This window comes from Rattus norvegicus, chromosome 8 (assembly GCF_036323735.1).
Source record: "Rattus norvegicus strain BN/NHsdMcwi chromosome 8, GRCr8, whole genome shotgun sequence".
NCBI lineage: Eukaryota > Metazoa > Chordata > Mammalia > Rodentia > Muridae > Rattus > Rattus norvegicus.
In genome coordinates, this window is record NC_086026.1 from 97531496 (window position 1) to 97545901 (window position 14406).

Below are 14406 nucleotides of genomic sequence, written 5' to 3' on the forward strand. Positions count from 1 at the left end.
GCCCTACTTGTGAAAAGCTGTTGACCTCTGGGAGGGGGGCTTGTATGGAAGCAAGTATTAATTTTCAGAATGTGACTGGCCTTGATAACAACACCCTCATCCCATCTCCATGTGTCCTGGAATGTTTTCCAGTCAAGAGGCCTAGAAGGGATCTGTCATCACTGCTTAGCGGCTCAAGGAGATCATTCCGACATCCCTGCCTTTCTCTCTGGACCTGAACAAAGCATTCTATTCCATCTTCTCTGCTCACATCCAAACTATCACATGGGGCCTTCACCTTCGATGACTTGATCGCCGCAAAAAGAAATTAAATTGAAATCAAAAAATAAATAAATACCATGCCCATTTCTCCCTGCTTTGTAATGGAGGGGTATAGAATTTGTGTCTCGGGTGTGTGTGAGTGCCTTTATTTAAAAAAGTATTATCTATAAACAATTAAAATGATCACCCTCCAAGACCATAAAATGGTTTCATAATGTACTTTAATATAATTTCTTAAGCAATTCTTAATAAAATACAGATAGATAATTATAATTATCAATGCATGTGTGTCATTCAGCACAACAATAGAAGGTTATTAGTCTTTGGGCTGACATGGTGATTATTATTATTTACAGCAAAACATAAAAGAAAGAACATTTGTACAATATTGCTAGGTTTTACCAAAATGATTAATAGAAATGTCTCCTCACATCATGGCATCATCTCAAATGACCAACAGCAAAAGGAAAATGCCCCACCGGATGCTCTCTCAGGGTGGAAAGCTGTCTTCCGCGAATTAGAATGGCCCAAAGGCTAGACTCGTTCTCAAAGCCTCTCTTTCCAAATCTCTGTCAAGTTAATAATACCACGCATAAAGCCTTAGCTAGCTCTATCCATTGCAAATATTTCATGTCCCTTTAATACTAATCTTGGATTTAAAATTTGCTATTCATTTGATGACCTTCTTACAGAATCCATGGGGAATCTTGTCAGAAACTATAAACAGAGGCAAATCCAGAATGTGTTCTGTCTAAACAGAACATTCCCCTCAATATTCAGCAGTGATTCCGTTCAGTAAAGAAAGAAAGTGGGATGGAGACTCCTTCCGGTCCAAATTAGGGACAAGTTAGAGCAACTCCGTGGATAAACAGAAGGAAAACATTCTCTTCGTTTGTTAGACGTGAAGTGCAGAGAACAGCTGGGCAGACACATCCCTTTAGATTCCCAGCAGAAGGAGCCATCCATGCTCCACTCTTTCCTGTTTATCTACTATCAAAGTTCCTGCTTCTGAACTCCTGAGCCACGCGTTCATTTTAGGAACCTTTAGAGGTCAGTCCTGTTTTCACTTCTTCACTTCCAAAGTTAAAATGCTGTTGAGGTTAAAAGTTTTATAGCTCACTTATCATAATGAGTATCTTCCTCCGTGGTCCTCTTAGGAGGCCTTTCTAGTGACAGACTTTGGCCTTTGACTACAACCACAAGACAGATTGCCGGAGATAACCCTCTGAAATTCCTCGCAGCACTAGCACCACAAAGGCAAAATGTGTCTGTTTTGGAAAAGAGTCAGACAGGGAGATAAGACAAGGGAGGGGGAACATTTCAATTTGTAGGAGTTATGAGACATAAATAAGTGGTGTACATGCCTTTTCCTAACTCATAGCCCAGGGGTCAAGCAGTTCAAAGATGAAAAAGTATAGCCTAAGAAACCAAGCCACACAAAGGCCTAAGGACTGCTTAACACTATTCAATCCTCTGATTAAAAAATAAATAATAAACATTACTCACTGGGACAGAAGAATCTGAGAAGTATGCTTATTTCTTTTAATTTTTCATGCCATACAGTCCTACTCCTCCACTAGTGAATATTGGCGTTTTAGAACGTTTACGTGACAGTTTCATGGCCTTCTTGATAAACTAAATGAAGTGGGCAACAATTTCAAAATATCAGAGATATGATTTCTTTTTTTTTTTTTTTTGCAGGAAGTAAGATTTTCTGTTCATTAGAAAGTGGAAAGTCACAAGGCTGTCCTCCACCTTCCTTCAGAAAACAAACATCAGCACAGCTATGGATTTTGACAGACCCCAGGTCTGCAGTCAGTGAGAAGAAACAGGAATGGCTGTGCAGTGCTGGCATACACCTTCAATCCCAGCACTTGGGAGGCAGGGGCAGGCTGATAACTGTGCCTTAGAGACCAACCTGGTGCACAGAGTGAGTTCCAGGACAGCAAAAACTCCACAGAGAACCCTGTCTCAAACAACAAACAAACAAACAAAAACAACAAAATGAGAAGGAAAGTAAAGCTAAGCTTTTATTGTTAGATACCTCAGAAATACACTAAGATTTAACTGGCTTTTGCACTTTTGACGTTCTCACATCAAATCCAAGGATAAAAGAGATCGCAGTGCTATCAACATTTCAATACAGACTGCTAAGAGCACGCTTCTGATAGATGAAGTTACAAATCTTTGGTTAGGTATGTAGGAAACTGCTGTAATAAACCCCATCCCTTCGCATGTGGGCATTAGAAGAGTCTTTGGTAACATCAGTACCAACTTTCAAGTGTACCGTTTTACCTTTAGAGTCTGAAGTACACGTCGCCAATGCTATGTGGAACTGAATAAACAAGGCAGAGAGAAAGCTTCCGTATGCTACATGCTGTGTATATACAGCATACGCACACACCATAATGTAATACGTGTTACAATCTTGCCATGAGGAAGTAAAAATACTCAGTCAGCCTTCCTTTTCTACCATATGTACATTTTTCCCATATTGCTTTAAAAAAAAATAAGGAAGATCCATTAGATTCAAACGTCGTTTAACTTAAAGGCCTCATCAGACCATATGCGCAGACACTTGAGAAGATGACAGAGTCAAGCTTCCTAGGGTCCTGGAGTCAAAGAAACTCTGCTGGTTCCCACTGCCGAGCAGGTGCACTCCTTCCACCGGGGGCAACATCTGCCGATCCGTCATGGTCCCACTCGGTGACGACCCCAAGAAACTTCCTTGGGAAGAGACAATTTTCTCAGGACTGGCAGCCAGTTTGGGGGATGTGGAGAAGTTATATCCATACAAGGCACAGGGACTGTGCAATCGGAAAGTGTTGTAGGAACCCTGATGGGTCTGGTTAGCAGCAAAGGCATTGCTGGATGGTGACGGGATGATGTACTGCAGTTGAGGGGACATTCCTGAAATCTGCATGGACAGGCTGGTCTGCGGGCAGCTGAAGGTGTCCCCGTCCGTGCCGCCCATGGACATGTTCACAGAGGGGCTGCTCACACTCACATAGGAGGGAGTCCTGGGTGGGGCAAAGGTCTCGCTGCTCTGGTTGGTAAGCCTGTTGTAGGTCTCTGCCAAGGACGTGCTGTATCGGTTGAGAGCAAGGCCTGACCGGGCGCAGGCAGAATAGTCAGCGGGAGCCATACTACACAGCTGGCTGGTGTTGGGCCCCAGATGGAAGGCAGGAGAGGAACAGGAGGAGCCAGACAGCAGGTGAGGGTGCGCAGCAGGAACGCCATTCCCAGTACCTGGGAGTAGAGCTGAAGAACTTGTGTTGCCTATAAAAGAGGTTGCAACGTAAAGAATGACTCCACCCACCATATCTTCCTTTAAATTTCATAAGTGTTCGTACGGTATGTGAGGCTTTTTACAAAGGGGAGAACTACAAAGGTGAAAGGTGGCTTAGCTTTCAATGAATTCTGAACTCAGAGTGAGAAACTTAAGCAAACATACAGTTTCTTAATGTTGTGAAACCAACGACTGGTCAAATGGCTCCAAGGGTAGTAATAAGCAACCTGGGTTGCACACGCAAATGCACAGACACAAGTAAAAAATAATAATAATAATAATAATAATAATAATAATAATAATGGTGATGATGATGATTAGATAAATGTATTGAAATTTTAGAGGAATATTCTTAGCCAAATTATCTCTCCTGGTAATGAAGAAGTTTTGTAATACAGAAGACAGTAAGACACTCTAACATGAAATTTTTAAGTTCTATCACAAATTGCTTTCTCAGAATTTTCCTATTGACAAAAATATCACAGAGGCCAAACTTACCAGAAATTGTATAAAACTAAATTTCATCTAATTTTGCCTCTTGCCCCAAATGTGTAATAAACTGTTCTTTTTATCTGTGCTATTTCCCTTCTCCCAATGGTTTTCACTTCCTTACAGAGGGAAAGAACTGCTGGAAGGAAAGCACCGCCTCTCACACCAGGATGCCCCACCTCTCATACGTCTGGAGCTTCTCACTGAGGCCTGTGTGCAGCCATGATTGCACCACTCAGGTCTCTGCTATGCTATCCCTTGTCCCTCAGAGATCTCAAGTCCAGTTAGAAAACAGGTCGGCAAATCACGGGCAACTCAAGAGCAAACGTCTAACAAACGACGCTGTGAAACTCGGAAAAGGCTGCTTAATTCTGCAACCAAAGGATAGCCAAGATGGCCGCTGACTCACTTCCCTGGATCTGCTGGCAGATTGATGTTTGCAAACTTGACATAACTTAAGAGCAATGGAGAATTCCAACGTGCTGGACAGGCTGTAAAACCTTCATTATTCTAACAACAGTATTTCATTCTGCTTCTTTAAATAATCTAAAAGCCCAAAACAGGCCATGACAATAACTTAAACCCAAGTATGTAAAGTTCTCACTCGGGAGCTGGCAGGATCCTGGTGAAATCTGCCTAGGTGGGTGGCCTAAGAGTCTACCTCCTGAGGAGGAGACACGAGCCCTGGACTGGGCTCAAAAATGGTCCGATCCAGTGTGCCTGAACATATCACAGACCTAGTAAGAAAACCTAGTGAAGAGGCAATAGTGAAGTGGGAGGGACAGGCATGGACAGCTTCCTATGGAATATATCTGACTTTGGAGCCCAGCATCCCATGTCCCAAAGTGAGACATCAGGAGGTCAGAATTATGAAATAAACAGCTAAATCATGCAAGATTGAGCCCCTAACACCACAGGATGACCATCGTTCCTGGCCTGTCACCCGTCAGACAGAAAAGAAATGGGTTCTGGAATAGGACATTGTTAATGATAAACTCAGCATTGGGGTGCAGATAACAAAGTGTGCATTTCTTACACATCTGCCCCTTCTCAGTGACTGGCTGCATGCATGACCCAGGAGACTGAATTACCTTGCTTTGGGATTCCAGGAATATCTTCAAAGGTGAGAGTTCGTAGTGATGGCCTCCAGAATGCATATGACTCCACCAGAGCTTCCAAACCCATTCTAAATGGAAGGGTGGGGGCAAACGGAGTGTAGTTAGGAACAGTTGGGCTTTTCACTAGTAATAAACATTTGAGTGAATGACATGGTACTGACCATGCTCTATCCCTTCTACACTTAGTGGCATGTTCGGAGATTGCCACAGGCAAGGAGAGATGCTTTGGACGGGGTGTAGGAAGAGAATGGAAACCTAGTACATACGATGCCTGCCAACATTCTTAGGACCCCCAAAGCTAACACATGGACCCGCAGAGTGGAGCCCATGCTGGCTACTGTGAGTCCGAGGCTCTGCGGTGCTTTGGTGCTCTCTCTCTCTCTCTCTCTCTCTCTCTCTCTCTCTCTCTCTCTCTCTCTCTCTCTCTCTCTCTCCTTGTCTTAGGAGTTCGCCCTCGATCATGAAGGAGATGGTGGCAAAAGCATTCTTATGTCAAGATCTCTTTTATGAAGGGACCTTTCTGCTCATCATTCAGTACCTCAGGAGCTAGCTCAGAGGAAGAACCACTCAAAGAAAACCAGCTTCTGTTCTGGGATACAATCTCCATTGCCAACCAAGGTAGGCCAGCAGGGGGCAGCACTGTCTGCTCGCTTAGCTTTTCACTGTGTGCAGGAGGGTAGGAGGTCACCTTTTCTCCATACAAAACTGTAGAGGGGGCTATCCATACAGTATGTCTATACAGTTAGTAGAGATGTTTTAAGTTATGATACAACCTCGCCATACCTACTTAATGATTGCTGTGTAAAGTGACAAACTGGGTTGCAGACTACTTACATTACTCGATGTCTTTATATTACATCTGTATGTTTTAAAACAAAAGCAAGAACTGTAAGCGCAAACATAAATAACTTCCTACCATAAGTACATTGGTCTTCCTCCCTCTTCTATCTGGTGGCTAAGGAATACAATCTGGGATCTGGGGTTGAGACTTTCCCTCAACTGTCCCTTCTCAAGGCAGCCTGAGACCTCACTACTCATCTTCGACCATTTCAACCCTAAACAATTTGCTAAAAAGATGACATGGTAGGGACCAGAGTGTATCTCAGGAGTTTACCACTTATCTAGAATACACAGAGCACTGGGTTCATCCACAGCACTGCAGATCAGGGTCAAATGCAACCTGGACATTTCTTGTCACTGTAATATTTCTTGCTATTTTCAACTCAGCTGATAGCCTCCCAGTACCCACAAATCATGAACTAAGAACTAAGGCTAGAGAAAACCACCAGCCGGTCATATGAACTCTCGAACAAAGTACAAAGCAACTTAAAGAGCAGGACCGACTTATGCAGAAAAAACATCTCACATTACTGTCCTTCTTGTTAAGGTTTCACACCCCCTGCTGTGGTGGGCTTGCATGGGGACCTCACTCATTTCCTCAGTCTCAGAGAAGGACAGATCTGGGAAGGCTTTTGGGGGACATTACCAGTCAATACCGATGCTATGGCAGGCTGCCCCAGGAAAAGCACCTGCACCTGTTTCTCCTGGGCTACATGGGCTGGAAGAATGGAGTCTGGCTTCTGACATCATCACCGTTGTCACAGAGTCACAGAGGACTGTTAGCCTGGATCAGAAGAGCCAGTCTGTGACTAGAAGGCACTCTAGCTAACTACGACTTGACCTCCCCAAGTCACTTTCCAGAGATTTCGAGACTCGAGTGTGAGGCTTGAAGCCCTATTATATTTAGCTGTAATTCATTTCATTCTACCTGGTTTTTATTTTTGCTTAATTATTTTTGCAAATCAGACATCAGACCTGTGACCAAACTACAAGCTGAACCCCTGAGATCATACCAACCAGTAATATTTTCTATATGGCAAAATATTCATTTTTGTTATTTATTTATTGGTTTTCTATTAGTTATTTATTAGCTAATTTATTATGTAATTTGTGGGGCCTGAGTTGTCTCCATACTGGGTTACCTGTGAGTTGTATTTAATACCGGACTAATGAATGCTGGATAATGCTTTGAAGGTGTCTATTCAGCTTAAACCGATACTAAACATTGACTACTTTCAAGAGAAAAGAGTTCCCTTATGTTAAAGAATATTAGTACACACCTTTATTTTAAAAACAGCAACAAACCACCTACTTTTTATTTTCACACAGGTGAGCTTTGGTTAAAGTAGATTTGGATAGTAAAGATACCGACGTTCACTATTAAAATCAGTTTTATTAAAATCAGAAGTTTGTGGAACCACATAGATATGTTTGCTGCTTTCTATGTAGCAATGTAGCCTGAATTACATTTCACATCCACAGTTCAGATCCGTAAGGGGAAGTTGCTGAGCAGAGTAAACTCATAGCCCTGTACTGTAAGCTTGGAGGGGCCATGTCGACTGCAAGCTTCTTCTCACTGGGAGCTAGATAATGCTGCCCCAGGCTCCCGCTCCACACTGCCAGTTCCACAAAGGAGTTCAGATATTTTGCAGGAAACAGTTATAAAATATTTATTAGTTGAATCTGGACTTTTGTTAAAAAGCCTTCATTTTCTCCAGTAATGGAGACTTTTCCCATCTAGTTAAACGAAAGATGAAAGGCCCCTCCTGCAGGAGAGTAGCCAAGGCGATAATTCAGACAAGGTGCCTTTGAACAACCTCCACATTTACCAGTGCCCTCATTTATGCTATCGAGTGGCCGAGTTTATTTAGTAAGATGGTTATGTTTTTCCTGAAGTATTTAAGAGAAGAAATTTTTGTACCTTCCTGAGTAAAAACTTTTATAGGGTCAAACCTAAGGCCTAACTGCGGAATGGGGCTATTCTCAGCACATAAATTCACTCTCACATAGCAAATGCCTGCAGGAGGGCTTCCAAGGACTGAAGCTACTGACTCCTGTAAAACAGGCTGCAGAGCCATAAGTAGCCAGGGAAAGACACGTTTTAATTAAACAGGATCGTTTTTATAAAATCGAACCACCCATTGCATGTCCATGTTTATCTTGGGGCTTGATCACCTTGTTTATGTCATGTATGAGGAAAATAAAAATAAAATTTTGTTTTAAAAAGCAGTAAAACTGCACAGCAGAACCAGGGATAATAAAGGAATATTGTGGACTTTTTCATGGACTTTCCTCTCTATTAATATATGAAAAAATAGTACGTCCCTCTATGCCCTCAAGGCTCTATACCTTCAACAAATCCTCCCATATTACATGAGTTCTTTTTTTATTTTTCAGGAAAATAATACATCAATTTGAAATGTTTAAAATTGACAGAATCTTTCACAATGTTAATGCCAGATTTTTTTTTAATATAGAGCAACATTTCATGAGAAAGGATGGAAACTTTATTTCATTAACCAGAAAGCTCTACACTAGTGGTTCTCAACCTTCCTAACACTGTGACCCTTTCATACAGTTCTTCATGTTGTGGTGACCTCTGACTATAAAGCTATTTTCAGTGTTACTTCGTAACTGTAACTTTGCTATAATTTTTATTGCTATTTCATAACTTTAACTTTGCTACCGTATAGATCATAATGTAAATATCTGATAGGCAACCCCCATGAAAGGGTCATCTGATCCCAGAGGAATCGAAACCCATAGGTTGAGTCCTACTTCTCAATATAGACACAATACATTTCCTGTAACAAGGCAGTCACTTGAAGCAAATTAAGAATATTGAGTTTTAACAAGATTCAGGGTGTTAAAATATAATCCATTATTTCTGTCTGTTGATTTAAAACATTATAGGTTTTATTAGAATCAAAAGAAATAGCACAAAGCACCATCTGAGGCCAAGCCTACATATTTCCATACAGCCAATGTGGGGTGAACCCAGTCAGTCCTAGCCTGTGCCCCCAAAACTCAGCAAACAGGGCTGGGGATTTATTTCTCACCTGTGGTGCTGATTGCTTTCAATAACATGATTTAAATAACCAAATCTTTTCATTGTGCAGGCATATCTAGAATTCTTCCTCGAAATTTACCCTCTGAACCCATCGTCTGATTTCTTATATAAGGCTCCTTCATTATTACTTTCTATCCAAAATATATGTTAAGACTATTCATAAGTCGTTGCCTCATAAAGGAACTTCTCTCCAGTGTCAGAGGCAGTGAGGTCTTTTGCAAACTCATCAGCAGTGTGGGTGTGGTTCCTGATGTTTACTCTCAAAATCTCAGTGTGGCCCTCCTATAGGTCCAAGAGTTTTAATACCTTGATTTCCTACTTAAGAAAGAGAACTAAAGCCAACACAAGGCTCTAAAATGTTGTTCTGATACAACCTAAGACACAAGAAGGGTTTAACCAAGCATTTGACAAGGCAGGAAAAGTCACCACACAGGTTCCCTTCAGCCTCTACACCCATCATTTGAGGGCTACTAAACTATGATTTTTTTTTCATTGTTTTCAAAATGTCTGCAAGGTAAGATAAGCAGGAGCAAAAAAAAACAACAACAAAACCAAACAAAACAAAACAAAACAAAAAACAACCAACAAAACAAGCAAACAAAAACAATCGCCAGGCAAAACTTTTAACTACAAAACATATTTTAAAAGGCATAAAGCAATTTTGATGCAGGAGATAAATTTGTTAGCACCTGCAAACCTTCCCATAGGGTGAAGCACTTCAGAAAAAGCTCTCCTATTGGCCAGTCTTGTTGCTCCTCCTACACTAAACTTCAAAAGAAGCTCTCCTATTGGCTAGTCATGGTGATCCCCCTACATTAATTGGAAGGTCACTCTAAGATCTAATATCACTGTGTTTAGTATTTAAACTGTGTGTTGTTTAGGTGATGCCACTGTAAAGGAGGATGGCACCAAGCCTCTTTAGCAACTGAGTATGTTTTGAGTCCTGTCTGTCACCTATCTTGACCATTTAATTAGCTGAAAACACTGAAAATGTAGACTATTACCTGACTGCTTTTCTTTCTAAAATGTCAAGTGGAATCACTTCTTGATAATTGAGTATTTTCACTTCATTTAGACAAACCTAGTTAATGCCAGTTTCAAAACATATCAGAATAATTTAGGGAGTGATGTAATAGAGAAGTTCAAAGGCTGCTTGTCATAAGATGTCTTCAGAAGAGTGAGCATAGCAAAGCCTTCCCAGAAAGAGCATTAAGAGAATGTTTCTCTATTATCACCCTCTATCACAAACAATGATTTCTTAAAATGTAACACTGAGCTGTACCAGAATAGAATCATTATCAATAAATTTAGAAACTTGCAGCAAACAGACTAGATGATCTTCTCCTTGATAAAAGTAATAAAGTGGGATTAATTGTGGTAGCTATCTCCTTCACTGCAAACACTGGAAAACACAACACAGAAAAAATAAACAAGTGTGTGGCTGTCTGTAGAGCCAAGACAGATTTGGAAACTGGAGAGCTGGGTTTCTTGGCAATGTGAAATGGCTTCATATTCCAGCTGGAAATCTGAGTTAACAAGAGACTCTACCACTATCCAGAGAGAATCAATAGACAGTGTGTTATCACTAAGAACATTCTAAACCAAAAGCAGAGGCAGGAAGGACAATTTCTTGGAATAGGGAAGCCCACGGCCCCTAAGAGCAGAATTCTCCATGGCTCCTCCAGAAATAACATACAATCCACATGCCAAGAGCCTATATCTTCACCCCCACCACATGCATGATGTTTACCTTAGGGCAGGCAACAGGGCTACATACACTCTATACCTGTTACCTCCAAGACACAGTAATGTTTACCAATTTAATCTGTCATCCGAATAATTCCAAGCTATGTTTGTTAAGTTAACCTTTATGCTTGTAATCAAAAAAATCACATTCAAGTTTCAAATCACATTCACTAGAACAGCCAGAAGGTTTTATTAGGAATTACCTGTTCCTCCCAGAGTCTCGGAAGCCTTTGGCAAATGGATTCCTGTCTATCTTCAGGCGAGTAATCTGCGGTGTAGAAAAGCAATTGTGTCAAATCTTATGTAAGCATTGTAATCTTAAATAAGAACATTATTTAAAAGTTAGGGTAACGGTAGAACTAAAAACAATCCATAAATTAACCGACAGAGGGTTCCATTATGTTCCTTGTGTGTTTTAATATCCTGATAGTGAAGGTTGACTTTAGATGTCACCTAGAACATCTGCTGAGAAACAGTTCACTCATTTTCCTTCTAAGTATGAGAATAAAGGACTGGTTTGGTTTGAACATTCTTGAAGAAGTAGACTGAGTAAGCCCCCTGTTGATTGTTCCTATCTGACCATCCTGTCAAGCTGAAGTTATTCCCTTCCGCTCTAGGATGTGGTTTAGCACTGATTCTCTTGTAATAGTGTTAGGGATGGAGGACCATTGCCTTGCTCTCCACGTAGCACACAGTGGGAGAGGAAGTCAGATGGCACAGATAACTCTGTATGTGTAACAGAGAGACGGGGGGGAAAGATGAATTGGGCTTTGTTATAACATATGCTGTTCTCTCTTCGTGCACTAATTTTTCCCAAGGAGAAGATACATTTTCTGTCCCTAATATATTTTAATAATCCTAAATCTCTCTAGACCTTCAAATGGTTACTTGCATATTTCTTCCTAAAAGTCTGTATGTCCCAAAGTGACAATGGGAACAGGAAAGGCTGAGCCCCTTCGGCTGGAAAGCAGAAGCGTTGAGGGTCAGTCTTAAAGACGAGCACACGGTTGCCACTCAGATGAGTGCAAGGGCTAAGAAGTAACCGACAACAGTCTGGCTGGCAGGTGAATGAGTGAATGAATGAATGTATGTATGAAGATATGAAACAAAAAGAAGGGAATCTAACACAGACCACGTCAGCGGCCACCACTTAGAAAACTGGCTGAAATGGAATGGATTAAACATTTTGCCTACAATTAATACTCTTTCTCTCTTGATTTTTTTGGGGGGATTTTTGTGTTTTAAGTTGAAATAAGAGTCACATCATTTCCTCCCTCCATGTTTTCCTTCCAGCTACTCCCATGTCCATTCTCAAGTTGACAATCTCTTTTTCTTTCAATACTGTTACATGTATGTGTACACGCACAGGTGCATGCATTTATACAACTCTGTGTGTGTGTGTGTGTGTGTGTGTGTGTGTGTGTGTGTGTACACAAACTTCTAAGTCCACTTTTTATTGTTTATGTTCATACGGCTTCAGAACTGATCACTCTGCATTGGACAACCAATAAGAGGGCTTGACGCTCACTCTCTTTTCTCAGTGTAAAACAACCATAAAGAAACAACCTTTTGCCTATACAGAAGTGAAGCACTTCATTTCTCAAGCTGTTTAAACCATCATAAAAGCATCGTTTAAAAATTGCTGGTCTTTTAGACTATAATGCACATCAGTGCCCTGCAAAATACTTCAAATCATAGTTGAAGAGAAAAAGCCCTTTAGAAAGCATCCAAAAAGTATATATAGGAGAAATCCTTCTGAAATATTTCTTATAATTTATGGGTTGTAGTTTTAAAGCCAAATCTCATGTTCTAAGATACAACTACCTTTTCACACTTTACATGTCTATTTTCTGGGTAACCAACACGCCTTCTAATTTTAATTAAGACATTATGATTCAATATCTCAAGATAGATAGTAAAAATACACTGCCAATGGCAAGAAACGCGCTCAGCTGAAGTCATCACTACCATAATCCTGCCTGGGAATCTGTGGTCTTGGAGATGTCGCTGTGTATACACAGGCATACTGTGAGTGTCATGTACAGCAAATGCTTTACGGTAATGCCTAGCATTTAGATAGAACAATAAAGAGAGCTGGCTCTCTCTTTACACCTACAGAGTCTAGCAAGAGGGCCACTGAGACAATACCTGCTGATTCTGATAGGCAGTGACAGTTGTGAAGACTGTTTCTGGAAAGGAGAACGCCTTCACTCCCTCTCCCGAGGGAACGGGCTTGATGGGGGACAGATCGTCCCCGCAGTCTTTACGGATGATGTGCACTCGCGGTTGGTATTTGTGCATAGAATGAAGAATGATCTAGATCAAGGGAGGAAAGCCACATTAAACAGGAACCACTCTACTGCAGTTTGATGGTATGAACAAATATGTAACGTGGAAAATAACCTTTTCCAGGAGAGTCCCATTTCTGAAGATAATTTCTGAAGTTAATTTAACAAAATACTGCAAAGCCTCATGGAAGGGGTAGGAAGACATCTGTAGCATTCATATAAAAATGCAAATCGCTTTAATAAAATCCTCAGTACAGCCACATGAAATAAACATCAACTTCTATTGCTTAAAATACAATAATATATTCATAAAGATTTTCTTTATAATGAATTGAATAAAACCAGAGTCAGTACCAATGAAATGAAATGGAAATGATCATTTACTTTGCGCCAAACCCATCTTCTGAAAGATACATGCGAAGGTTTTCAAACTCCAAGGGATTTGCTCCTCTGTGGGTGACTGCACCCACACATCCCGCTGTCTCCTGTGTTTGTTCTACAAAATCTGTAGTTTGTCAGAATAGTATAGTGTCTGTGCCCCTATTAAAGTCCCAGACTAGAGACTGGAAAACCTGCCCTGCCCAGTCTCTCATGTAGGCACCAAGATCCTAAGGTTTGTCCTAAGGAATTGCTCTAGATTCAGAAAAGTATTTCATATACAGAGGTGGACATCATGTAATCGTTAACATGGAAGAACTATAAGTCACTTACATGCCCAGCATACTCATGCTACCATAGAGTAGTCACCAAGGAACAACTACATCCTGAGATGTGATGTTACAAAGCTGTTGCTAACACTGTTTGGGCAAATTTTCAATCATACAATAAAATGCTGGTTTTTAATCTTAAGGTGATAAAACAGTGCCTAATTGTTTAGGTACATTTTATGAAACAGAGTACGGCGGCTCATAAAGAGATTTGAACAATGATCACCTCTGATGATGGGATCACAGGTCAGGGTGTGTGTGTGTGTGTGTGTGTGTGTGTGTGTGTGTGTGTGTTTGCATGGGAGGCACATTTGATGTTTTATGTTTTAATACTTTCATAAACAGCAGATTTTAAATTTTTTCTTGGGTTCTATATTCATAAATAACTTTAGCTGATGAGTAGGAAAATTTTCTGAACTCTAAGCTTTAAATTCAATATCTTGGTTATTATGAATCTAGAAGGAAAATACCTAAATGAAAGTTCATGGGAAGTGTGGTGTTTGAAGATGTGCTTCATGTTGGTCTGGATGCAGGCAATTTAATAAGCCAACTTCAGAGCTTTGGGTCAGCTCAAACCCAAATAGCCCTGTACTCAGAG

General features: G+C 40.8%; 1 protein-coding gene across 2 annotated transcripts in view; it reads right to left on the bottom strand.

Moving 5' to 3' along the window:
• Positions 1-464: 464 nt before the first annotated feature.
• Positions 465-14406, bottom strand: part of Tbx18 (T-box transcription factor 18) — a 28029-nt gene continuing 14087 nt past the window's right edge. Inside the window, exons 5-8 of one of the 2 annotated variants that reach the window (NM_001108173.1) lie at positions 12962-13129; positions 11017-11081; positions 5131-5225; positions 465-3540 (exon numbers count right to left, since the gene is read on the bottom strand). In NM_001108173.1, the coding sequence (NP_001101643.1) occupies positions 2819-3540; positions 5131-5225; positions 11017-11081; positions 12962-13129 (1050 nt within the window). In that variant the 3' untranslated portion in view covers positions 465-2818. Of the gene's footprint in view, positions 3541-5130; positions 6782-11016; positions 11082-12961; positions 13130-14406 lie in introns of those variants that run through there. The other variant, XM_063265562.1, reaches the window with a different exon arrangement.